This window comes from Nicotiana tabacum, chromosome 9 (genome assembly GCF_000715075.1).
Source record: "Nicotiana tabacum cultivar K326 chromosome 9, ASM71507v2, whole genome shotgun sequence".
NCBI lineage: Eukaryota > Viridiplantae > Streptophyta > Magnoliopsida > Solanales > Solanaceae > Nicotiana > Nicotiana tabacum.
Window position 1 is genome coordinate 119,826,867 of NC_134088.1, and position 24,480 is coordinate 119,851,346.

Below are 24,480 nucleotides of genomic sequence, written 5' to 3' on the forward strand. Positions count from 1 at the left end.
CTTTTTAATAGAGTTTATGACTGATATCTAAACATAAAACATCTAACAATGGAAAAAAAATACAGAATATATAAGACCGTTATAAAATGAACTAAACCTTAGTATTTTTATCCAAATATTATTTTTATCTTAAAAAATAATTATTTTTAATTATAATTTAAACGATAATTAAATATTAATAAACGATCCAAATCTGACATCCTACTTTTCCTATATTCACTCCGTAGTATTCCTTTCTCTCTTTTTTGTGTGAAATCTGCAAGCAATCCGCAGAACGGCCAAAAAGAAGATAAAAACTAAAAAGCAAATTCAAATAAATACACGAACTCAAAAGAAATATGTAAGTTTTTTCCTTGCTTTTTTCCCAATGCTAGATTATTTTTTTGTCCCCAATTTATTTCACTCTTTTCATTTTGATTTTATGAATATTTATCATCACTCAATTAACATTATGATTTATAATATTTTACAAATTTGAAATAAGCCAATAAGAATCTATTACTCTTTAATCCAAAATTAGTTGAGTCAATTATATGTATTTTATTATCAATCCCGTTTTATGTATCAATTATATTGAATGTGATTATTATTTATACTCATGTACTTTGTGTATATCTTAATGTGTATTTTTACTATAATCATATTATAATTGATTATTGCGTCTTAAGGCTCAACATAATAATTTTCATATAACAATTTTGATTATGTGTGATTAAATACCTTAATTATATAGTAATTGCATATTAACTTTGTTCCCAAAATGCATGTATTATGTCACAAATGCAAACTTTCTTTTAATTTTTTTTAAAGAATTATTTAACTATGCAATTTAAAAGTGTGATACTTTTCGATATTAAATAATGGCCGTAATAATAATTTCAATTTAATATGTAATAATATTAAATATTAGTATAAAAATCTGGTCAGTCAGTCAAACAGTGTCTCTAAAGTTAATTAATTCTCAACTTTACCACTATTACAATCCACTCCACCAACTCACCCTACCCGCCCACCCCACCCACCCCCAAAACCTCAAAACAAAAATAGACAGACACAACACAACCCACAAACCTCCCTCTGTTGTTTTGTTTGGTTCTTCTTTCTTCTTCATCAATCTACTTTCACCAGCAGCAAATTATTATTAGAACCCTTTAGATCTCCTACTTAGATTCTCCTTTACTGAGTTAAAACCGAGTTATTGTACTCTCGATCCGAGTTCAACTCAGTTCTTGATACTATTTATTTTGTGTCATATTTTTTGCAATGTGGGGTTCACTATTTTGAACCCCTTTATGAAAATGTCGGCTTCACTTGCTGCATTTGAGCGTCCACGAATTGGTACTTCAAATACGGTAAAGTTTCTTATTTTTAAATTTTTTTATATTCTATGTTTTATTTCAATGATTATGTGTTTTATTGCTGGGATTAGGAGAAAATTTGCGGGGTTATTGTCAAGTTACTGATGGCCAAAATTTGGACTTTTTATGAATTGGGTTAGAGTTTTTCTTTTAGCCTAATGGATAAGTTAGAATAGTAAAAGAAAAAAATTGGGTTTATTTAGAATGGCATAATCTAAAAAAAAAGGGAGAAAAATGTGGGGTCATTGTGAAGTCAATGACGGTCAAAATGGGAAAAAATTGGAAATTTAATGGATAAGTTAGAATTGGAAAAGAAAAAATGTGTCTATGTAGGCATTGTTTAAAAAAAAGGATTTTTTGGGGCTGCTAATAGTGAAGAAAATTCTGGGGTATTGTGACGTCAATGATGGTCAAAATTGAGAAAATTGGGACTTTTGAAATGGATATAGTTTTTAGCCCGATGGATAAGTTAGATTGTACTTATATAAAAAAAGGGTTAGAATTGTAAAAGAAGATTTTGCGTCTAGTGGTAAGATTGCAACACGTGATGTGTGGGTTAGACGCATCTTATTGGTTTAAACCTTGTCGCAGACAAACACATGGTATTTAAGTCGAGGAGGGTAGAGGTACGAGTCTATTATCTACGGAAGTTCGAACTGTGCGCCACTAGCTCTTGCTGATTTTTTTATTATAAAAAAAAGAACAGAGAGGAAGGTTTTGTGTCTATGCAAGTTGGTATAGTTAAAAAAGAAAGATTTTTCTCTGGTAATAGAGAAGAAAATTGCGGGGTTATTGTGAAGTCACGGATGGTCAAAATGAAAGAATTTGAGACTTTTTATGAATTGGGTTAGAGTTCTTTAGCATAATGGATAAGTTGGAGTTTTCAGAAAAAGAATTGGGTCAATGTGAAATAGTATGATATTAAAGATTATGTTTTGATGGTGTTATACCAGTTTTAATTAATGGATAAGATAGAAATATAAGAGAAAATGGGGGTCATCTGTTAAAAAGTTTAGGATTTTCTGTTAATGTTCCGTGGACTTTTTTTAGGATTTTCATTTAATGTTGTTTTAACCAGATGATAAGATAGATAGAAAGGAATCTCTGGGTCATTTTGAAGTCAATTATAGTCAAATACTTATTTCAGAAAAATAGGATTATTTTTATAAATTTTTTGGATTGGATTAGAGTTAGTTTTGGATCATTTTGTAATCAATGATAATCAAATGATTTTTATTTTGTAAGATGTAGGAGTTTTTCCTTTTTTTTTTTTCTAGGTGGTAGGAGTTATATCTTTTCCCCCAAAAAACGTAGTTAGAAAAGAGAAGTAAAATTTGGGTTACTCTAAAGTCAATTATAGTCAAATTAATGAAGTTAGGGTATTTTGATTACTTTTGCAGTTGTTTTCCTCAAAGGATAAGCTAAAGAAAGATAAAAATTGGGTCAGTGTGAAGTCAATTATAGTCGAGTGATTTGCATTAGAGAAATTATGATCTCTTGGTTGGAGTTACACTTATTTTACCAAAATTGAAGTTGCAATTTAGTGCAAAATAGGCTCATTCTGAAGTCAATTACAACCATATTATTTGTGATTCAGTAAAAGTAGGATCTGAAGCTGTGATGTGCGCCTAACCCAAATCACGTATGTACTCTTATCGCTAGAGCAAAGTTTTTTTTTTTGAGAATCAAGAAATCCCCGAGGGCCGCTGACCTACAATTCGGGACTTGGTGAATAATGACATAGTGGTTGATTCAGGTAGAACAACAGTTACGGGAGATCCGGGTCAAATCCTACTAGAGGAAAAAGGTTAGGCGATTGCTTGCCTTATATCTAAGTCTTGGTGGTAGAGTTATCCAGAATAGCAGGTGGTACTTACTGGAGTAGGCGAGATGCGAACAAGTTGGCTCGCACACCATTATTATAAAGAGAAGTAGAAAAAGAAAAAAGAATTTCCCACCAAGTAATAATTGAAAAAGAAGGAATGTTTTTTTGCTGCGAGCCAGTTGGCAAAAGCTACTTATATCTCTACCAAAAGTTATAGAGGCTCTGATACCATCTGAAATAATAAGAGAAGGTGAGAGATGTATTGGTTATTTGATAAATAGAACATGTACGTCCTTATAGGTGTCAATATCTATTATGTTATTTTGTTCAATGCGTGAAATATCTAAATTTAAGAACTTTTGACCTGACAGTCTAACTAGCACCAGTTACTTCTATTCGTGCTTTGCAATTAAAATTCTTGGGTTTCAATTTTTTAACTGGCTAATTGTTTGCAGGTTTTCAAGAGTGGGCCACTGTTTATCTCTTCAAAAGGTCCGTAATGCTTTTCCAGTTTCCTTGATGCCTTTATGTTGATGATTATTGCACTGGTCCGTCATGATTTGGCTTATTTGTTAGGCACTAGTTGCCTAAAACTCTGTCAACAAGCCTTTACTTGATGCTGGCTTTATATTATATATAACTTAAGGGCTGCACTTTTTTCGGGTTTAAAAGAGTTCAAAATTATCCTTCAGAATAAAAAGAGTAATTTTGCCTTTATTCTGAGAAGGCTGGTCCAATATTTGGAGGATTTTAGATTGTGATGGGGCAGTAGGTTCCATTACTGATGAGATTGAAACTAAGAGATCAGTGTGCACTAGTGTTCCTTACCCTGCTAGGTATTCATACCCTTTAGCAGATGACACTTTTGATTGAAATGATGATAAGAAAACTGTCTTATTTTCACCAGCTTTTCTTCACTTACGGCAAACCGCAAACGCAAGGAATATGTTAAAGAACTACTGTCCAAAGGAGAATAGGAGTTTGAAATACTCAGTACATTTTTCTTGGATAAGTTCAAATGCTCAATACATTAGGTCAAAACAAAATACAAAATGAAATGCTGGGATTTGCAGTTGCTGCTGGTCCAATCTAAGTGTTGTAGAACTTATTTTTGGGCTTGCACTAGTTGGTTGATGCAGAGTTCTGTGCAGTTCAATTTATTAAGCAAACTCTGATTATCTGACCAATTTGGTCGCTTGACATCTAATTCTCAAAGAATAACTTTCTGCAGGATTAGGTTGGAAGTCATGGAAAAAGCGTTGGTTCATCCTTACACGTACATCTCTGGTCTTTTTCAAGAATGATCCTGTCAGTATAATTTCTCTGAGTGTTCTTTACTTCCAAAGTTGATATTTTTGTTCGACTATTTACTTGGTTTCATATTCTATTTCTAAAGAAAAGAGAGAATCGTAGCTTGAATTCAAGCTGATGATTTAGTTCTAGGAAAACACCTAGAAGTTACTCTTTCCTTCTCTTTGCTCTTTGAAGTTCAATTCACATGAGGAACGTAGTGTGCTTTTGAAGTTGCAACACATATTCTTCAAGAATTTGAAATTTCGAATTTGCTTGGAGCCACGCGACAAATAAAAAGCAATAAGTCTGCAACTTCCAATGCGCACTACATCCATTAGCTGAATTAAATGCAATTTTTTCCGTTTATCTAAACTGTCAAATTTAAACTGTAGGGAACAAGAAATCATTCTTGAAGGATGCATAAAGCGCTTTCCAACTTAATTAGCAACACAATACATCATATCTTACCTCATGCTTATTAATGTGCAAAATGCTATTCTATAGAAAATGAGCAATAGGATCACTTATCTTTTGAATAAATACAAGGAAGCAAATAGGACCACATATCTGTTGAATAAAATTGTATTCCCACTAGGAAGAGTCCGCTGGATCTGCAAAACTTGTTGTTTGGCACCAAATATTTTAAGATAGACCTAGAGAAATAAGCTTTATGTTGACATGGTAGCAGTTCACAAACTCAAATGTAATTGATGGAATATGGATAAACTAAAATGATTTTCTTTTTTCTAGAAAGTGATTATTTCACATGGGTTTTGTCAATACATGGTTTGACATCAACAATTTCATGTGACAAAACTGATGAGAGAGTAGTACGAGTGCTGTATATTGCATAAGGCAAAACACACAGTGAGAAATTTTTACATATTCGTTATCAATTTTGCCATGCCATTTTATTTTATTTGACACACGGCACTATGCAAGTCCTACCTCTCAATTAATTATAACAACTCCTTTACCTTTATCCTCTCCTTTTCTTCTCCAGAATTCTTTGTTTCTGTCCAAAATAAGTGTCTTTTTGGACTTACAAATTTGGACCAAAATAAATATCATTTTAATCAAGAAGGCATTATCTTTTTTTAAATTTATCCTTGCCCTGATAAATAATAAGTACACCTTTGTAAAGTCTTTCCATGCTAATTTACATTTACAAAAAGAGATTAATGAGTAATTTGCAAAATTTTAAAAGACACTTATTTTGTCCAGGAGGTAGTAGAATCTTTTTCCATACATGTAGATATTGGCTCAACATCCATTTAAGAATAAACCAAACATCTGAGGAGCCTAAGATAATTCACATAGTACGGGAAAAGATCAAATAAGAAAATATAGTGAGAAAAAATGAAAGAAACTTACAGTGGATCATTATTGGAACCATCATCTATATTAGCAAATAAAAAGATTCTAGTTAAATACTATGAGGAGTAAGTTCTTATGGGAAGGAAATGCAGATAGAAAGAAGCTACATTTGGTAAAATGGCAAAAGGTAATAACTGCTAAAAAGGGAGGAGGTATGGGGGTTAGAAACTTGAGAATGCACAATAAGAGTTCACTATATAAATGGAGATGTTGCGGACGAGGGTTCCGGACTTCCGGCGAGTTGTTTTCCTATACAATGATGGAAAGGAAAGCACTTGGAAAAAACTTATAGATGCCAAATATGTGAAGAAGGATACATGGAGGCTTGCAACTGTTCACAGTTCTACAAAAGGCAATATCTGGAGCAATATTAGTAAGCTGTGGAATGAATTTCAACAACACACTAGACTGAAGCTGGGAAATGGAAGTAAAATCAGATTCTGGACTGAAGTATGGGTGTGGGATGTGTGGTTAAGTAACAGATTTCCAAGCCTATATAATTGCTCTATTATCAAAGATGGACATGTTGCCGAGTTTTACTCCACAAATGGCTGGCAATTAAACTCCAGAAGAGGTTTTAATGACTGGGAGATGGAAGAAGTGGGTCAAATACTCCAATTGTTGAGCACAACAGTGATAGAGCAAAACAAGGAGGATCGATTGGTACGGACAACAAGTAGTGATATGCAATATTCTATTAAAAGCTGTTATAACCTTCTCCAGAAACAATCTGATTCTTATGATTCTAATTGGCCTTGGAAAATGTTATGGAGAACCAGAGCGCCTACCAAAGTGGCTTGTTTTGGGTGGATTGCCATCAGAGAAGCTTGTCTTATGCAAGATAATCTACAAAAGAGAGGATTTAGTCTGATTAACAAGTGTTATTTATGTGAAGAAGAGTTGGAAACTGTTAACCATCTGTTTATCCACTGTAAAATTGCTAAACAGTGCTGGGAGCTTTTCTTGAATTTGAGTGGTGTTTCTTGGACTATGCCTTCAGACATAAAATCATTACTGTTTAGCTGGCAAGGACAGAAGATAATAAGAAGTAAGAAGCAGCTTTGGAGGACCATTCCTTTATGCATCTTTTGGACCTTTTGGGAAGAAAGGAACAATGCTTGCTTTGATAATAGGAGGATTCACATCTCTAGGATTAAAAATAATTGTATGATAAAATTATTTTTTTGGTGTAAATGACGTTTAGTTGAGAGTGTGGATCACTATTTAGAGTTTTTGGATCCGTTAGGAAACTTGTAATTGAAGTTCTGCTGCTGCAGGTGTTTGGCTGCTCTTGATGTAACCTTTGTACCATCTTGGTACCTTTATTAATAAAATCTTTACCTTATAAAAAAAAGGTTCTAGTCATGTTACTTGAGCAAGAAGAACTGATTGACCTCATAATAACTTGTGTCATATTATAATCCGTACATTAGAGGATAAGTTTATTTAAAAAAGAATAACAAATGGACAAAATCAGAAGCAACATTAACTTTGAGAAAATGGTTAGAGAATCAAGTATCACATTTCAAGCTTTAATTTTTTCATTGAAGAAGAATGAGGAGGAAAAAGAAAGGAGGATCAAATTTGATAAAAGCAAGCAGTGTCATTGTCTTGATTCGTTGAACTCTAACAATAACAAGTTGCTTATTCACATCAATGGGGAATGTAATTTCACAAAAAAGTTGCTTATTTAGTCCCTTCCATTTTTAAAAAAATCTTTTTATTGCATCATCATCATCATCCCTTTTGGTTAAGATTTATCTTTAGATTCTTCAAAATTACCACATACCTAGTCTTCTAATAATGGCATTCCTGAATGAACCGTGCCCTTCTTGCTTAAATGCCTATTCTACATGATCTTGCTTGAAGGGTTCTTTTCGGTTTAGATCTTAAAAATGACTTGTCAGAATGCTTTAAGCACAATGAATGCAATGGGAAACCAGGGTTCAAATCTCAGTCGAGACAATAAAAGTGATTTCTCCCAATCTACTAAAGTCTTAGTGAGCAGGTTTACTGTATTGGTGATGCAATAGAATAATAGAGGTGCGCAAAACCTAGCCCGAACACCACATTTATGAAAAAGGAAGAAAAAAGAAAAGGGAGGATCACATCCGACAACGGGTGAAAGTAACACATGCAAAAAAAAAAGAAGAGAAAAAGGCGTTTGAAATTGTTTGACTATGTCATATGTGGGCCTCCTGATACACTAGCTCATAAGTGTGTTATTTTGATGACCGAAGGTACTAAAAAGGGATGAGGTTGCTCAAAATCACATGGAGGAAAGTTGCATCAGTGAAACCTTAGTTAAGATTAGGATATAATAAAAGTTAAGGATCCATATATATAATACTAATTAATTGGAATTAAACTAGTTATATAGGGATAAGTTGGCAAAATACATAAGTTACCCCCCTGAACTAAGGACCAAATTCCTATTACACACTTTTTGCGGACAAAAATCATCTTACACACTTAACCTTCTCTTCTGTGTTTGACCACTTTTTTTTTAACAAGTGTATACCACGCGCCAGTAATGATATGACACGTGTCATTAACTTAAACAAAGAAAAAGAAAATGAAAAATCCTCCTTTTTCAAAACAGAAAGAAAAAGAAAAAGAAAACAACTCGCTGGAAGTCCGGAACCCTCGTCGGCAACATCTCCATCTTCTCCCTCAGTCACCTCCCTCAACAAAACTCATAAATTCCTCCTAATTACATCTTATAATAATCTTCAGCCCCCACCACAATGCTCCCCCTTCCCTATATCAAGACCCCCATTTTTCAAAACATAGGACACAAACCAGCAACCACAAACCCCTCTTCTCCCCATTTTTTTTTATTCCCACATACACCTCTACTCCCTCGAGAAACCATCATTGCAAGATTGTTCTTTCATTTTCAACCACAAAATCCATCACTAATTAGATTCCAACAAAAAAAAAAAAGGGAATAATCACTGGAGTTGTTTCTGTCAAATGGGTGATGTGAAAATGGAGAAGAGACTACTGCAATGTCAAATGGGTAAAGAGAAGTAGACGGGACTGTTTCTATGGGAAATTTGCAGCGTTCAGGTGAAGAAATATATGAAAAATATGTGTGTATGAGCTTCTTGATGATTGTGAATTGTGGATGGTGAGTATGTGAACATGACAGTGAATTAAAACTCAGTGGATATTCTGTGTGCAGGTGAATTGTGGAGTGCAAAAATGTCATAGGCGAAGACGGATCGGGGAATAGAAAAATGAAAATAACTCAAAAAATGAACAAACAATTAAAAGTTGGACACATGGCATCCGTATAAGCTTCAGACACAATTTTTAGCACTCACTCGCTTCTCTTGTGTAACTAACACGCGCATGCCACGTAGCAAAAGAGGTGTGTATTAGACACATTTTAGAAAGGTTAAGTGTGTAAGGTGATTTTTGTCCGCAAAAAGTGTGTAATAGGGATTTGGTCCTTAGTTCAGGGGGTAACTTATGTAATTTGCCGGGATAAGTTTGAATTTAGAGAACCCTTAGTTTCCCTTAAAAGGGAAGTTATTTGATAATGGAATGAAATGGACATGAATAGAGTACAGTTGATATGGAGAATTCATATAGCCGACCCCAATTAATATTGAAAAGACTTGGAAGGCTATGTGAACTGGTGGTCTAATTTGCTTTTAAATGGTAATTTGGATGCTTAAAGTCTGGAGATCTCGTTTACTCTTAATGCATGTATTAACTTTTAGTTGTGAAGCTTTTTCTCTTGTTGATTTTATCATCTGAACGCTACTGATTCATTACGCTCCTCATGTAGAGTACACTTTCACAGCGAGGAGGTGAAGTGAATCTAACTCTGGGAGGAATTGACTTGAATAATTCAGGGAGGTAATAAATGAATCATGGTCTGTTATTTTTGTATGTTCGGAGTCTATGCCTTGCTCTTACTACAGTTCCTTGCTATTCAGTGTTGTCGTTAGAGAAGATAAAAAGCTTTTGACCGTTCTGTTTCCCGATGGACGTGATGGGCGAGCTTTTACTCTTAAGGTATTTATCTCTCTCTCTCTCTCTCTCTCTTCTAAACACAAATATCATTCCAGGAACTCTTAATGCATGTTACAGGCAATTTACTTGGAGGAGTTGGGCAGCAAAATAAGTTGAATTTCTGGTTATTCTTTTCTAAACAGTTTGAAACTCCACGGGTTACTTTACACTGGTCTCTTTATACTCTTTAACTTTAGGATTATAGAAACCTGAACTTGCAACTCAAGGACGTGCTCCAAACTGAAATTAAATATTTTTTGTGAGAAAAGGGTAACTGATTTTAAATAATTTTGTTTCAGCAAAACACTATATACAGGCCTATTATCGTCTTAGATAAGCCTGATGAGTACATATATATAGTGGACTGTTATAGTTAACAGTAGGAACAATTCCAAAATGTATGAACTCCCCCCCCCCCCCCCCACACACACACACACACCCAACACCCAACACCAAGCTCCCATGCCTGCTAAAGTATACTTATTCCTGGATCATAAATTAGTAGAAATCATCTTTTGAACTGCAGGCAGAGACATTGGAGGATCTGTACGAGTGGAAGACCGCCCTAGAGCATGCTCTTGCACACGCACCTAGTGCTGCTCTTGTTATGGGACACAATGGCATTTTCCGAAATGACACTGGTGATTCTATTGAAGGGTCTTTCCATCAATGTTAGTAATGTTATCTTCCAAGACTTCCGGTTTTACATTGTTAATGCTCCAGATGAGATTTGGCTGCTATGTCCAGATAAAACTTGCCTGTTCCCTGTTTGTTGTTAGGGCGTAAAGATCTGACCAGGTTTCTTTTTATTCAGGGAGGGATAAACGTCCTGTTAAATCTTTAGTTGTCGGAAGACCAATTTTGCTCGCCTTAGAAGATATAGATGGAGGCCCATCATTTCTTGAAAAGGCACTGAGGTTTCTCGAGAAGTTTGGTAAGGCAACCCGTTCCCTCCTGAAATATGGGTTGTGCAAGAGTAATATTGAAATATTGTTTGCTTTAAATTACGTGGTTACTTTAGTTGGATAACCTTTTTCGGTTGGTGTAATATCTTTTGTTGGATAAACTTTAGATGTTATTGTGTTTGGAAACGTGGATTAAGGCGGACTTGATATTGATATTGCTTGGAAATTTTCCATTTTCCAACAACTTATGGCCAGAAAATTTGGAAAATCTAGAAAGCTCAGGCATATTGATTCTCAACACAAGAAGCAAACCCAAACTTGTTCTTTCTTATTTGTGCATACCTATTAGCTATAAAGATGTTCTACAAGCTGTTGATTATAATTAGAGGAGCGTTGATATAAACTGTGGATTATATAGCTGTTCCAGTTTCTTTTGTGGATTATTGCAAAGTAGTTTTTCGTTCCTAGTTTCTTTTTGGTGTACTCATGAGGTCCCTATTTGTATAGAGGATTGGATCTCTTTTGTTGAGAACCATATTTTGGTGTAGGCTCTCTTTTTTTGGTACACGACTTATATACGGGGTTAGTCCCCACTTGTTAATAAATTATTTACCTTATAAAAAAATAGCTGTTCTATAAGCTCTGGGTGTTACGTTGGTCTTGAGGAAATTGAATGATGGAAATTCTGAGTCTGTGAAGAGCCCCAATTTCTCTCTTGTTTCTCTTTAGTTTCTGAACCTATTTTCCTTTACTCTGATACTTGTTGCAATATTGAATATCTGCTTAAATCACATATTATGATGTTCACATTGTTATCTCTCACTTACTGAGGATGTTGAATGGGGTTAATGATGATCAGGTTATGTTTGTAAATTATTGAGGTATTATCATTTTTAGCCCGTGCCAGAAACTATTTACGAATAGCCGAAAAAGTGTATAAAATTTGTATAATTTTTGTATATAACATATAGAATGTATATATATACAAATATATATAAATTTTATACATTTTTTCGGCTATTATTTTTACAGCGACTATACAATGTCATTTAGCGTAAATTATTTTGATTATAAACTGCCTATTTAGGAACCAAGGTCGAAGGTATATTGCGACAATCTGCAGATGTCGAGGAAGTGGAGCGGAGAGTAAAAGAATACGAACAAGGTACATCTGCTCTACTGCATGACTGCCATCTGTTGGGTGTACTATCACATTTCAAAAAGGGTTGTCTATCTGTACCATCTAATTTCGCTATGTTTCAAGAAATTGAAGTATTGTTTAGGTCTGGAATGCATTTTGGTTGTGTAATTCTTATCTCTGATTGTTATAGTCTGTACCTTGGTTTAGCAATTTTTTTTCTTTGCGGTAAGATAGTTTTAATAATGAAGAGTACTGAAGGTACTGCAAAAGTACAAAAGATCCAAACCAGATAACCTCAACAGTTGCTGCAACAAGGTTCGAAAAAATCCAAAAGAAATGCTGGATTTTTCAGCATACTGCCCCTACTTCACAAGTAAAAGTTTGCACGCATCTATACTTTACGAATGAAATATGTTGTTTTTTCCCCTTCAAAACACCTATTGTTCCTCTCCAACCAAGTAGTCCACATAATGCACAGTGGGATGGTCTTCCAAGTTGGCTTCAAGCTCATGTCCAACTTCTGATTCTGCCAGAGAGTGAGATGGCCTTTCACATCTTGTGGCATCATCCAACTTACTCCAAATATATTCGGAGGCCAAATATGTCAAGAGAAGTTGCAATGGAAAAAGAGATGTCTATTGGATTCCAAGGATTCTTCACATAAGAAGCATCTGTTTCCAAGGGAGAATCCCTTCCCTGTAACTCGTCCTAAGTCAAGCAAGCTTCCATTGCAGCTGTCCAACCAAAGCTAGCTGCTTTAGGGGGAGCTTTTGTTTTCCAGGCTTAGCAGAATGTTCATGGCATTGCTTCTCCTCCCGCTTGCTTTTGCATTGCTCCTCGCAGAAATGCCCTTAATGAAGTGTAGAGTACCGATTGCATTTGAGTAAAGGTCAATGTAGTGCTTTGCAACAGAACTAGGGTCTCACTAGTGGTCCAATCCTGTGTTTTCTAATGCAATGGCCCCATCTATTTGTCCGATCTATCAGTTTTTATAACTGATGATGAAATAATTGCTATTCACAAGAACTCGTGTACGACCATTATCTCTTTCTGTTTTCTCCCTGCTTTTATTCTCCTTTCTTTTAGTGTTGTGGATGTGGTCTAGCTAATTGTTTTTTGAAAAAGAACATGAAGGAGAATCTGTTTTGGTGGTTTATTATATGTCCTGTTGTCCTGTTAAATCGTGGATTCTCCTTAGCTTGCTGATTTCAAATTGATCTCCATAGGAAAAACTGAATTTGTGCCGGAAGAGGATGCTCATGTAATTGGCGACTGCGTCAAGGTATTGGTTAATATTTGATGAACTTACACTCATTTGATGCTCCCCCCTAATGTTGTTTCTCATTTTTATATCTTGATGCTCTTTAAGTACAACATAATTGGTGCTACATTTATGCAGCATGTGCTTCGTGAGCTGCCATCATCTCCTGTTCCTGCTTCCTGTTGCACCGCTTTGTTGGAAGCTTACAGTAAGTAAATTTCCAATTCCTTTATCTCTTACCCCCCACTGACCAGCTAGTGTGCAATGACGTCCGGTCTGCAAGCTACTCTATTTTTTTTCTTAGCTGCTCTGGATTCTATTCTCGCTTTAAAATCGAAAATGGATTTGATACAATTCAACAGAATCTAAGAAATGATCATAAGAGATTTTGTAACCATTTTCTGAGTATTTCTAATTTTCTTGTTACTTGTAGTCACCACGTGGCTCTCTTTCTTGTTATTCCTTGTAGTCTCTTTTATACTCGTGTGTTTATTTGCTTTTATAGCGAAAAGGTGCCCAAGTTGTGGGCTTAAACTCATGTTTTTTCCTCAAAGTTAACAAAATTTATTACATTATAATTTTTTGTTTAGTTTCACGCTCCCTAAAGTCATGTATAGCACGCACTATGTCCAACTCAACAATATAAATGCCACAGAAGCTCGGTCAGTGGTCAGAATAGCAGTTTCAAACATGTTCAGGTGTCTCGATGAAAACCTGGCCCCCGTGGAGTTGGGGGGCCGGAAACAGAATTCCGTGCTAGTGCGGGTGTCTATATACCTATTTAGCCAAAAAAAACTAAAGACAAAAGACGAGACTTCTCTCAAATGACAATCAGAACAGAGATGAAAGAAACTTTAAACTATGTGTTTCAGCTTTAGGCAATGATGTCTTGCCATCTTCCATACCTGCCAAGAAAGAAAAAAAAACCGTTGCCATCTTCCACCTTTTTTCCCCGAGTTCATGATACTTTCTTGCTTCCAGCAGTCAAATAATATAAATTATCAACTTTAAGATTTTAGTTAATTATTCTTGGAACTCAGCTAGATTATCAGTTGTGATTAAATTAGGACATCCATTACATACTTCCTGAGTTGTACCAGTCTATTTATATTTCTTAGTTGAAGTTACTGTAGATCCATGTCTTGGTTGCTTGAGTTTTTCTTTTCTTTGTGATTACATGGACTACTGTTTATGATCAGTTAATATTCTCCACTTTAGACTGTTGACACATAAGCAATTGGTTTTCTAAGTTCAAGTTGTTCCACTTTTGGCCATAATAGAAATCGATCGGAAGGAAGCTCGGGTCAATGCTATGCGCTCTGCCATTCTTGAGACATTTCCTGAACCCAATAGGCGCTTATTACAGAGGTAGATCCATTTTGTATTTGCTGATTAGTCTGCGTGTGATTCGGATTGGATCCTTGGGTTTCAGTTTTTCATGGAATCTTTTATGGTGCTGTTGTCTTCTGCTTCTAATTGGTATCACAACGTCCTGATAGATATACAGAGTCTTAGACAATTGAATTGCAAAATCCGTCCGGATATTAATTATCTGTCAAAAAAAGAAAATCCCTCTGGATACTAGAATCAAAATCCCAGAGAAATGTTTAGCGCTGAGCGGGTTATCCCAAAGCTTTCAACTACTGTTAGGGGATAAGTTCTAACTGTATGGTCTTGTTCCATTACTCAAAATTCTATAATCTGTATAAGGTTTTGTCTGACGCATTTTGTTTCTCTGGGAGCTCAGGTTGACTTTTTTCAAAGTTTGCCCACTTTCATTAATTTTCTTTGTCCATATACTTTTTTTATTAAGATGCAATATTTCAATATACTTCTGACAAACGTGAGGAAAATAAAAGGGATAGAGACAGAGAGACGGACATGCTCTTATAGTCTCAGTTCTACAGTAACTCGAATCATATTTACACAGTAGTTATCCTACACCTTTATTTGAGGAAGATGAACTCTGTATACTAGTGAAAGAAGTACTTTTTTGTTTTTTTTTTAAGCTTCAAGTTCATGCATCAGTTTACCAACCTAACCTATAATGTTCTTCCCGTAGAATTCTGAAGATGATGCATACAATTTCTTCACATGCATCTGAAAATCGGATGACTCCATCTGCTGTTGCTGCTTGTATGGCACCATTGCTGTTACGCCCTCTTTTAGCGGGTGAATGCGAGTTGGAAGATGACTTTGACGTTAGTGGAGATAACTCTGCTCAGCTTCTTGCTGCCGCTAATGCAGCAAACAATGCCCAGGCTATCATTACGACACTTCTTGAGGAATATGAGAATATTTTTGATGTAAGTGGCTCCAAAATAACTGACAAAAGTGCTTTCACCAAAAATTAAAACACTGAAGTGGCTTAAGAGTTCATTTCTTTCCCCTTTTGTGGTGCAATTTCTTTGTCCTTTTTCCTTATTTATGAGTTTATTTCACCATTCTCCTTTATTTATGGCGTTTATCTTTTTCCCATGGGATACCCTTTCATCTCTCTCTGCATTTATTTTCTTTTAGTTCATTCAAGACTTCCTCTTTCTCATGAAAATATTTTCTGTTTATTGACTTACTTGGTCTATCCTACTACCGTACATATTTGTTGAACTAGCTCTGTCCTTTGCAGAATTTACTGTGATAGTTGAGCTTAGCTGTTTGTTGGCTTTGCTTACAGGATGATAATCTTCATAGGTGCTCTATTTCAGCAGATTCTCAATTTGGAAATAGTGGGAGTGAAGAGTCGTCAGATGATGAAAATCTGGATATGAAGGACAATGGTTATCATGATGCTGAAAATGAGGTTGACCCAGACACTGACGATGATTGTGAGCGTGTATTGAGTGGAAAATTAAGTGAAAGCAGTGGCTCTGCTGCCAGTGATCTTTATGATTATAAGGTTCTTGCTCTTTCTCTTCCTCGGTCCTGAGACATGAATAAAGTGTTTCCGTTTTCCATTGCACTTACCGATTTCTTCTTTTCTCTTTCTCCAGCTTCTTCATTTATTATTATTTGAAGTTGTATTATTTGCTGAATCTGAACTGTTATGACAGCCTTTTTTATTTTTCTGAGAAAGCAATTATTCCATTAATATGATTGTGGATGATATGCATGCAAAAATAAAGAATCTAGACACAGATATAATTCTCTGAAAAGCACACCCACTTATCCATGATAATCAAATCTCGTAGGTGCTCGAAAAATTCTGTTCCGTTGTTCCTCTCTTTTCAAATCGTACACATAATTGCCAGTGACCACTTCCCATACTTTACTTCTTCTCCTCTTCCTTCTAAATGTCTAGCCTGACGTCAAATGTTTGATAGTAGCTGGCAGCAGCAACAACAACAACAACAACAACAACAAACCAAGTGTAATCCCATAAATGGGGTATGGGGAGAGTAGTGTGTACGCAGACCTTACCCCTACCTTATAAAGGTAGAGAGGCTGTTTCCGATAGACTCTCGGCTCAGGGAACATTGGAGATAAGATAAAGCAGCCAAGTAGCATGGATTACCTTCCTCTTCCTCAATTGTTTGACAGTAGCTGACATCAAATGTTTGACAACATATTCCAAACTGTGCTTCACAAATGCATCCTTCCAGTCTCTTCCGCACAGAGCACTGAGTGGCATGGAGTACCGTCCTCTTTCTCCAATCCTCGGCGATGAGAGTGGCTTCTCTCGTTGCTATCCAAGCTAAAAGTAGACATTTATAGGTGCTCTAGGACCAAATCTAAGAGTAGGCAAGATGTATCTCCCTACTCAGTAAATTGTGATAAAATGATTTAACAATGAATAGTCTTATTAGGATACTTTGTCTTGGAATATGTGCAGTACATGATTTGTTTAAATTTGTTATAGTCAAACCAACATAATAAATGAAAAAGTTTGGTTCATATATGTCTGCCAACTATTTAAAAATTGGCTACTACTGCATTTATTGCAGTCAATTCGTCTTACGGCTCTTTCTGTACGAGGATATAGTTACTCTGGTTTGTGTCAGCCTGAATTCTGCTAATTTCTTATATGGACCGTTGGCAACTAGAATTTCCTGCCCTTGGTGTATTAGATTTCTGCAGATATTTATTTAGGGTGTGCATTAATTTGATATGCAGGGTTTCGGCGGTGATGATTCAGATGTTGGATCGCCTAGGGATAGTCGTGTACAAGGAGTGACGTTAAAACCAACTGTGGATACTCAGCCCCTTGCAGGTTCTAATGTTCCATTCAGCGAACAGCTGGAAAGATGTGGAAATGAGGTTGATGGTCCTTGTGAATTAGCTACTAGTGAGTCTCAGCGGTCTATGGGTGAAATACTCTCATCTAGGGATCCTGGGCCACCTCATGGTGTCTCCGGACCTGATTCACATGCAGACAAGACTAGCAGCAAGCTAACTCCTTCTAACCTGAATGTCAAAAGATCAACCTTTTGGGGGAGAAGCAGTGTGAGTTTTGACTTTTGTCGACTGATTTCACTTGAACTATTTAGTTTTTGTTGCTTAAACACCTTTTCAGTTGTAGTTAGTTGCGTAGTTTCTTTTCTTAAACACATGGAGCTTTTTTTTCCCGATCACGTGTTTAGTTTAACTTATGTGGGCATTAATCTGCAAATCTGTGGGGTTTCTCTAGTGTCTACAACAATCAAATTTTGAAACTTCTGTATTTTTTGAGAATTATCTGTGTTACCTTTTGCATATGTAGATCTTGCAATTAGGAAACTTCTCGGGCTTGAAACGTCAGGCTTAGTCATTGCATGCTGTACCGGTGGAGACCACAGCTAAATGAGAGTGCTGACTGGGATAAGATAATCATATTAATAGAACTTTAAATATGTCGGGCAAAAACAACAATTTGCTTTATTTTCCTTAAATAGGTAATCAAGCTTGTGAGAACTATTGATCAGTAGCATGAAAACTTAGTTTACTTGCTTTAAGTATAAAACAAATGAAAGGGTTGTGTCTGTTACCCTTATGATGACAGCTGACATTGGAAATCTGATCTTTTGTTTGTTTTCTTTTGCACAGGCCAGAAAGACGCCATCAACGGAATCAATTGATTCCTCTGGAGAGGAAGAGTACGGCTTCTTCCACTAACTTCCCCCCCCCCCCCCCTCCCTCCCTTCCCCTCTCTCTCTCTATCTCCTGTGGTGTCTAGAGAAACTTGTTTCATCTAATTGAAATGTAATCATTCACTCTTATGGGGATAAATAGATGCCTCTATGATGTCAATATGACAACTTCCTTTTACTTAAATTAAATAATTGAAGATTGATGATCAACAGATATCTCTGTGGCATCAATTTGGATATTTACTTCCTTTCTTATTGTACTTTGTTTTGGGTCTTAGGATTGTTCTGTACAAACTTGTGCTCTCTTGAAGTGTCCTAATATTCATCAGTAATGTTCTATGACAAACTTGCACTTTGTTTTGGATGTGATGTCCTTATAAGTATGTGCGCCTCTCTATATTTGTATGACTCACATTTTTCTGGATTCAAATCATACATTCAATACTGAAAGATAAAATGCTTTATCACTTTCATACTCTATTACATTAATGAGTTAGTTTAAATCTTGTCATTCCATTATTATTCAATGTCCTTTCTAATGTGATGACTTTTCGATAGGCTCGCTATACAGAGACTTGAGATTACCAAAAATGACTTGCGCCATAGGATTGCAAAGGAAGTAAGTTACATCAGTAGGCTTTGACCTCGTAATTCATCTTATCATTCCTTTTTTCTGAGACCATTTACCTTAAACTTTTGCTAGGCAAGAGGAAATGCAATTCTGCAGGCGAGCTTGGAGAGACGGAAGCAAGCCTTGCATGAGCGCCGCTTGGCTCTTGAGCAAGATGTATGATTTATTTCCGTGTGTAATAATTCCTAGAAAGCCTACAAATAATTGTGTATTTTCTAGCTAACTTCTTCCGTTTTCCAGGAGGGTCTGTGTTTAAATATGTAGTGGCTGCACTAGATCTACATATATACACTACTACTGAACCATATTCTTGGCGACCTCTTTCTTTTTTTGTCATTTATACCCTTTTTTGGGGGTGATTATTTAACCTTTCCCATTCAATTTCATTCCTTTCTATTTAATCTAACTTTTTTTTGTCTTTTGGTCACTATAGAAAATATAGCTGGTTTCTCGTTGATAAAATTTCTACTTCTCCTTCTATGTGTTCATTCTAATTTAGGATGTGCTGTGCACTTGTAGTTGATGAAACTCTTTGTTCCACAAGCTTCTATGCATCTTCGAATGTGTGAGATACTGTGTGATTTTGTTGAAGGTTGCAAGACTACAAGAACAGCTACAAGCTGAGAGGGATCTAAGAGCTGCACTGGAAGTTGGTTTGAGCATGTCTTCCGGACAATTGTCGGGCTCTCGTGCTATGGATTCCAAGGTTTGTATTGATGATTCGGTAGTTTTATATTGTTCCTGTTTTGGTTGATTTTGTTATGTTTCTGAAAGGACTTGTACTTTCTTAAAGACTAGGGCTGAGCTTGAAGAGATAGCCCTGGCAGAAGCAGATGTGGCTAGATTAAAGCAGAAAGTTGCTGAGTTGCATCATCAACTTAATCAGCAACGGCAGCATCACTATGGCTCACTATCTGATGCTTGTGATCGACTTCAACATGGGCAAAACCATAATTCTCAACTGTAAGTTTTGGAGTAGTCTTGAATGTTTTCAGGTCCCTTGCTTCAATTTCATGTACTTCTTGGTTGCATGCAGCCATTAACAATATACTCCCTCCGTCCCACTTTATGTGGCACTCTTCCTTTTTAGTCGGTCCCAAATCTTTCCTTATTTAGAAACAATTATCTTCAGAATTCCTACTTTAGCCTTAATGAATTGATTTACAGCCACACAAATATCTACGGTTTGTTTCAGACCACAAGTTTCAAAAGTCTTTCTTTTTTTCGTTAATTCCGTGCCGAGTCAAACACTGCCACATAAATTGGGACGGAGGGAATACTTATTATTTATGAAGAATTCTTCAATGGATTTCCAACTTTTCATCATGGGCTTTTCAGTTTGATTAAACATTTAAATGATGATCTAAGCTATTAAAACGAACGAAAAAAATATTGTCCGTGTATTTTTGTTCGAAGCAGAGAATAATTTAATACCACTGCAAGTGCTAGTGATAGTACCCTTTTTTCTTATGTACTATAGCAGAAGATGGTGGAGAAAATGACAAAAGAAGGAATAATTTGGTCTATTTTTAGGAAAAGAGGATTGATTTGTCTTAATTTGTGAAAATGTGTGGTTTTGTTGTGGCTCAAGGAGTAACCTCATGTTAATTACATTGATGGCTTCAGCAAGTTTTAAGCTAGTAAAGCTTTATGGTTTTATAACTCAGTGTCATTTTATTGCACTGTCTGTTCCCTTTTCTGTTACACTATTTGACTGAGTACAGTCTTATACGTTAATCTTTTCATATAAGTAATGATGCAAGAAAATATTTTTATAGTAGTTGAAAGATTTGCTTGGAAGAGAAAATACAACATCAAAGTTTAAATTTTAATTGTTAAATGAATCTAATGTTCTGAAATTTGTGAAAGTCGTATGAGATAATATTATGACTAGATAGGATCAAATACGTTAGAAATCCCAAAATGGAAATGAATGTCATGCAAATTGGGACAGATAAGTAATAATCCGGCTGAGAAGTGATCGTTCTTTGACTTGTAGCTGCAAGTGTAGATAAGTTTTAGCCGAGGAACGATTTATTCAGCTGTGGAAGTTGGGTATCTTTTGGTGTCCAACAACTCAGCCATTATTAGGCATTACAGAAATAAAAGCAGGCAATACTTTTCTTCTAAGATGGAACAGTTGGATATGTGCCTATTATTTAAGCTTGGATTATTTAGCATCTGGGTGTGGGTACTGCCTCCATGTTACAACACCGCAACACATTGTTTTTTCCCTTGTCATAGAAATTGAGAAAGAGTTCAGCATGAGATATTGGAATTACATTTCATCTTTGGGCATGCATATTTGAAAGAATTGGGGGGAGATTGAAGTGAAATCATCTTTCATCTAACATGTTATTGATAAATTTTTCCTTATGAAGTGTGTTTTTATTTGCAGGAAGTATTTCCAGCAAGATTTTGACACAACACTTGCTTTCTGTAATCATGAAAGAAGACAGAGAAGTGAGGTGATTTTTATCTTTTATAGCTTAATCAGCATAATGATGGGTATGCACATTTCATTACACAATATTGGCTCATTCATAGAGGTTAACTTGCAGCATCCCATCTGGGTCTCGACCTGGATCTCAGAATTCTTAATCGCACTGTAATTGATGTTGCATCTTCTTATCTGTGCTCTTAAGCTATATCTTGCTTCTTCCTGTAATTTTGTATGATAAGTACTCTGTAGTTGGAGACCCTGCTTTTTTGTCTATAAGGGAGCAAATTTTAAACCCCTGTCCTGTATATTTTATGAGTTCTTTACTTCTAGTACTACATGAGCTATAAGTTGAGAACGTATAGCTAGTAACCATGGGATTCGCTGAAAAACCATGGAAGATCAATCTTTACATAAATATATACTTTGATTCACTCAAAGGCTCTTTCGACCTTTACCGCTATTGCATCATTTCCTCTTCTTTTCGTACCTGAAGATGTGAATGTCAACTCTCTTCCCATTTGTGCAGATATCCACCTACAAGCTGTGAGAAATTACTCTCTTGTAATTGGTGGAATAACTTCTTACTTTGTTCCATGTTATAGTTTTATAGCTTGTTAGATCCATGCACATGTCTTGTGCCGAGATTGGACTTAGGAGCTGAAAAAATGATAGCCTCGTATATTCTGTGGGTGAGGTTTATCTGTTGAAGTTCATCACCTAATGACAGATATTTAGGCGTCTTTATTATCTCTAGTAACCACTAGAATCTGCAGGAAATTTAAAAGGTTTTTGAGCATTTAACTAATGCTGTTAGAGCTGAACTGTTGGGCCAAAAAAGCCTCTCTTTTTTTTCCTTTGTCAATGAAAATTATTTGTCAAAAGGATAGATGCATATCTTCTTGAAATTCTGACCTCAAGGTAGTAAATCACAATTTTCATGATTTCATCCAATATTCTTCAGTTGTGTATAAATTTTCATAAATGCTAAAACTTCTGAAATTAATGCAGGAATTGCTGGGTGCAGATACGAGGAATGTTAAAGGACAAGTACTGACATCTGGCCCCAGCAGTAGACAACCTGCCCGAAAGCTATTTCTTGATACAACCTCAAGTGATTCCAAGAGTATTGAGGCTTCAACTAGTTTATCCTTGGATGAACTCGGTGCCATTGATTCTCCCTCCGTGCGTTCTACTTCAAGGACCGCTGAGGTAACAGAAATAAAAACTTCTGCTGCTTCTCGTTCTCAACAGCTCATGAACAAGTGGTCACACTATAGGCTACAGTGCAAACTCATGCCCCCTTGGATGACCCCAATGCTATAGAAATGCTATAACATAATTTGGCAGGATTCCTTATATAGGAATTTTAGCCAGCATGGTTTTCTCTTGTCACTTTTTGATTTAGCAACATCAGACTTGTTGTTTAGTAACTTTGTTAGATCACCCTTAACTAGAGATCTCGAATTCGAGCTCTAAGAATGGAGTCCTCTTCGAGGGAGCACTAAAACCTCCTATAGTGGGTTTTCTATGGCATGAGTCTGGATTTAGTCGGACCTCTGTTAGATCTAGCGCATATATGATTATTTTGAACTTCATTGTCATGTTGTGATGATCTTTGACGATGAATTTAGCAGGCGATGGATTATAGCCGACATCCCTCAGCTACATCTTCCACTTTGGTAGAATTAACAACGCGTCTGGACTTCTTCAAAGAAAGACGGTCTCAGCTCATGGAGCAACTCCATAACCTCGACTTAAACTATGGATCAACATCTCAAGACTTTATGTACAAACCTCCATCTCCTCCGTGGAACTGACTAAATGTTTTGTAGAGGCACGTGAAGGGAAGCGGCCAATATCTCAGCATTTGTACATCCTCTGTATCATAGCATATAACTCTGTCATGTACTTTATGTACTACCATATGTACCCTTTTGTTTCTTCCACTTCTTTTTTGGTTTTAGTTATATCATTCATTTTGAATTACACCGAAAAAATAAATGAATACTTCCCGCTGTATAATAACACAAAAATCTGAGAATCGGTCTACGACCCTAAAACGCCAAGAAACGAGGAACGGTAACGGCGAGCCGATGATTATTGTTCTTTAGGTCGTTTTTTATGGCCTGACCAAAAACTTAGCCGATCCGGGATCGTGCGCCGAGGCCCATGCAGATGGCGTGGGCTATATAGCATACACAAATTCTGGAATCGAGTGGAATTTTAGTTTTATGACCCTAAAACACCAAAAAACAAGGAACAATCACGGTGAGATGATGACTATTGTTCTTTAGGTCGTTATAGATGGGTCGGCAACATTTTAGACGAATGCAAATGGCGTGGGTCGGCAACATTTTAGACGAATGCAAATAGTGTGACCTATAACATACGAAAATCTGGGAATCGGTCGAAACTCTAGTTTATAGCCTTGAAACGCTAAAAAACGAAGAAAGGTCATGTCGTGGCGATGACTATTGTTCCTTAGGTCGTTTTAGATGGGCTGACAAAAATTTAGGTGATCCGGGTCCGGTTGCCAGGACTCGTACAGATGGCGCACATGAAAAATTGAAAATCAGGCGAAATTCTAGTTTTATGGCCTTAAAACGCCAAAAAACGAGGAATGATTATAGCGGACGATGACTATTGTTCCTTAGATCGTTTTAGAAGCAAAATTTTAGGCGTTCCGGGTCCGGTCGCCCGGACTCATGCAGATGACGTGAGTTATAGCACACGAAAATCTGGGAATCGAGCTAAATTCTAATTTTGTGGCCCTAAAACGCCAAAAAATGAGAAATGATTATGGTGATGCGATGACTATTGGTCCTTAGGTCATTTTTTATGGGACGACAAAATTTTAGGCGATCTGGGTTCATTGCCTGGACCAATACAGATGACGTGGGCTATAGCACACGAAAATCTGAGAATCGGGTGGAATTCCAGTTTTATGGCCCTAAAATGCCAAAAAATGAGAAACGATCATGGTGGCGATGACTATTGTTCTATAGGTCGTTTTTGATGGGTCATCAAAATATTAGGCGATCCGGATCCGGTCGCTCGGACCCATGCAAAAGACGTGTGCTATAGCATACGTAAATTTGAGAATCGGGCAAAATTTTAGTTTTATGGCTCTAATACGCCAAAAAATGAGGAACGGTCA

The 24,480-nt window shown here is 36.2% G+C and overlaps 1 protein-coding gene across 3 annotated transcripts; it reads left to right on the forward strand.

The window, feature by feature from the left end:
• The first annotated feature begins 1,053 nt into the window (after nt 1-1,053).
• On the forward strand, nt 1,054-23,241 carry LOC107777413 (rho GTPase-activating protein 7-like). 3 transcript variants are annotated; one of them, XM_075222159.1, is made up of 22 exons: nt 1,054-1,352; nt 3,639-3,675; nt 4,415-4,491; nt 9,653-9,723; nt 9,804-9,882; nt 10,406-10,550; nt 10,694-10,813; nt 11,872-11,949; nt 13,152-13,207; nt 13,325-13,394; nt 14,467-14,554; nt 15,249-15,492; nt 15,861-16,082; nt 17,297-17,626; nt 18,206-18,255; nt 18,808-18,868; nt 18,953-19,036; nt 19,473-19,586; nt 19,674-19,843; nt 21,279-21,348; nt 22,332-22,532; nt 22,955-23,241. In XM_075222159.1, the coding sequence occupies exons 1-22, from the start codon at nt 1,293-1,295 to the stop codon at nt 23,138-23,140; spliced, it is 2,613 nt and encodes an 870-aa protein (XP_075078260.1). In that variant the 5' UTR covers nt 1,054-1,292; the 3' UTR covers nt 23,141-23,241. The 3 variants fall into 3 exon arrangements, with proteins under 3 accessions (XP_075078260.1, XP_075078261.1, XP_075078263.1); XM_075222160.1 differs by having other exon boundaries at nt 22,958-23,241; XM_075222162.1 differs by having other exon boundaries at nt 1,215-1,352; nt 4,415-4,459.
• Nucleotides 23,242-24,480: the final 1,239 nt, after the last annotated feature.

Excerpts from the sequence above, each read along its gene's own strand:
- LOC107777413 (XM_075222159.1), top strand. The coding sequence starts at position 1,293 with ATGAAAATGTCGGCTTCACTTGCTGCATTTGAGCGTCCACGAATTGGT. Across the intron at positions 3,676-4,414 it reads ACTGTTTATCTCTTCAAAAG|GATTAGGTTGGAAGTCATGG; the intron begins GTCCGTAATGCT and ends AACTTTCTGCAG. Across the intron at positions 18,869-18,952 it reads GCCATAGGATTGCAAAGGAA|GCAAGAGGAAATGCAATTCT; the intron begins GTAAGTTACATC and ends AACTTTTGCTAG.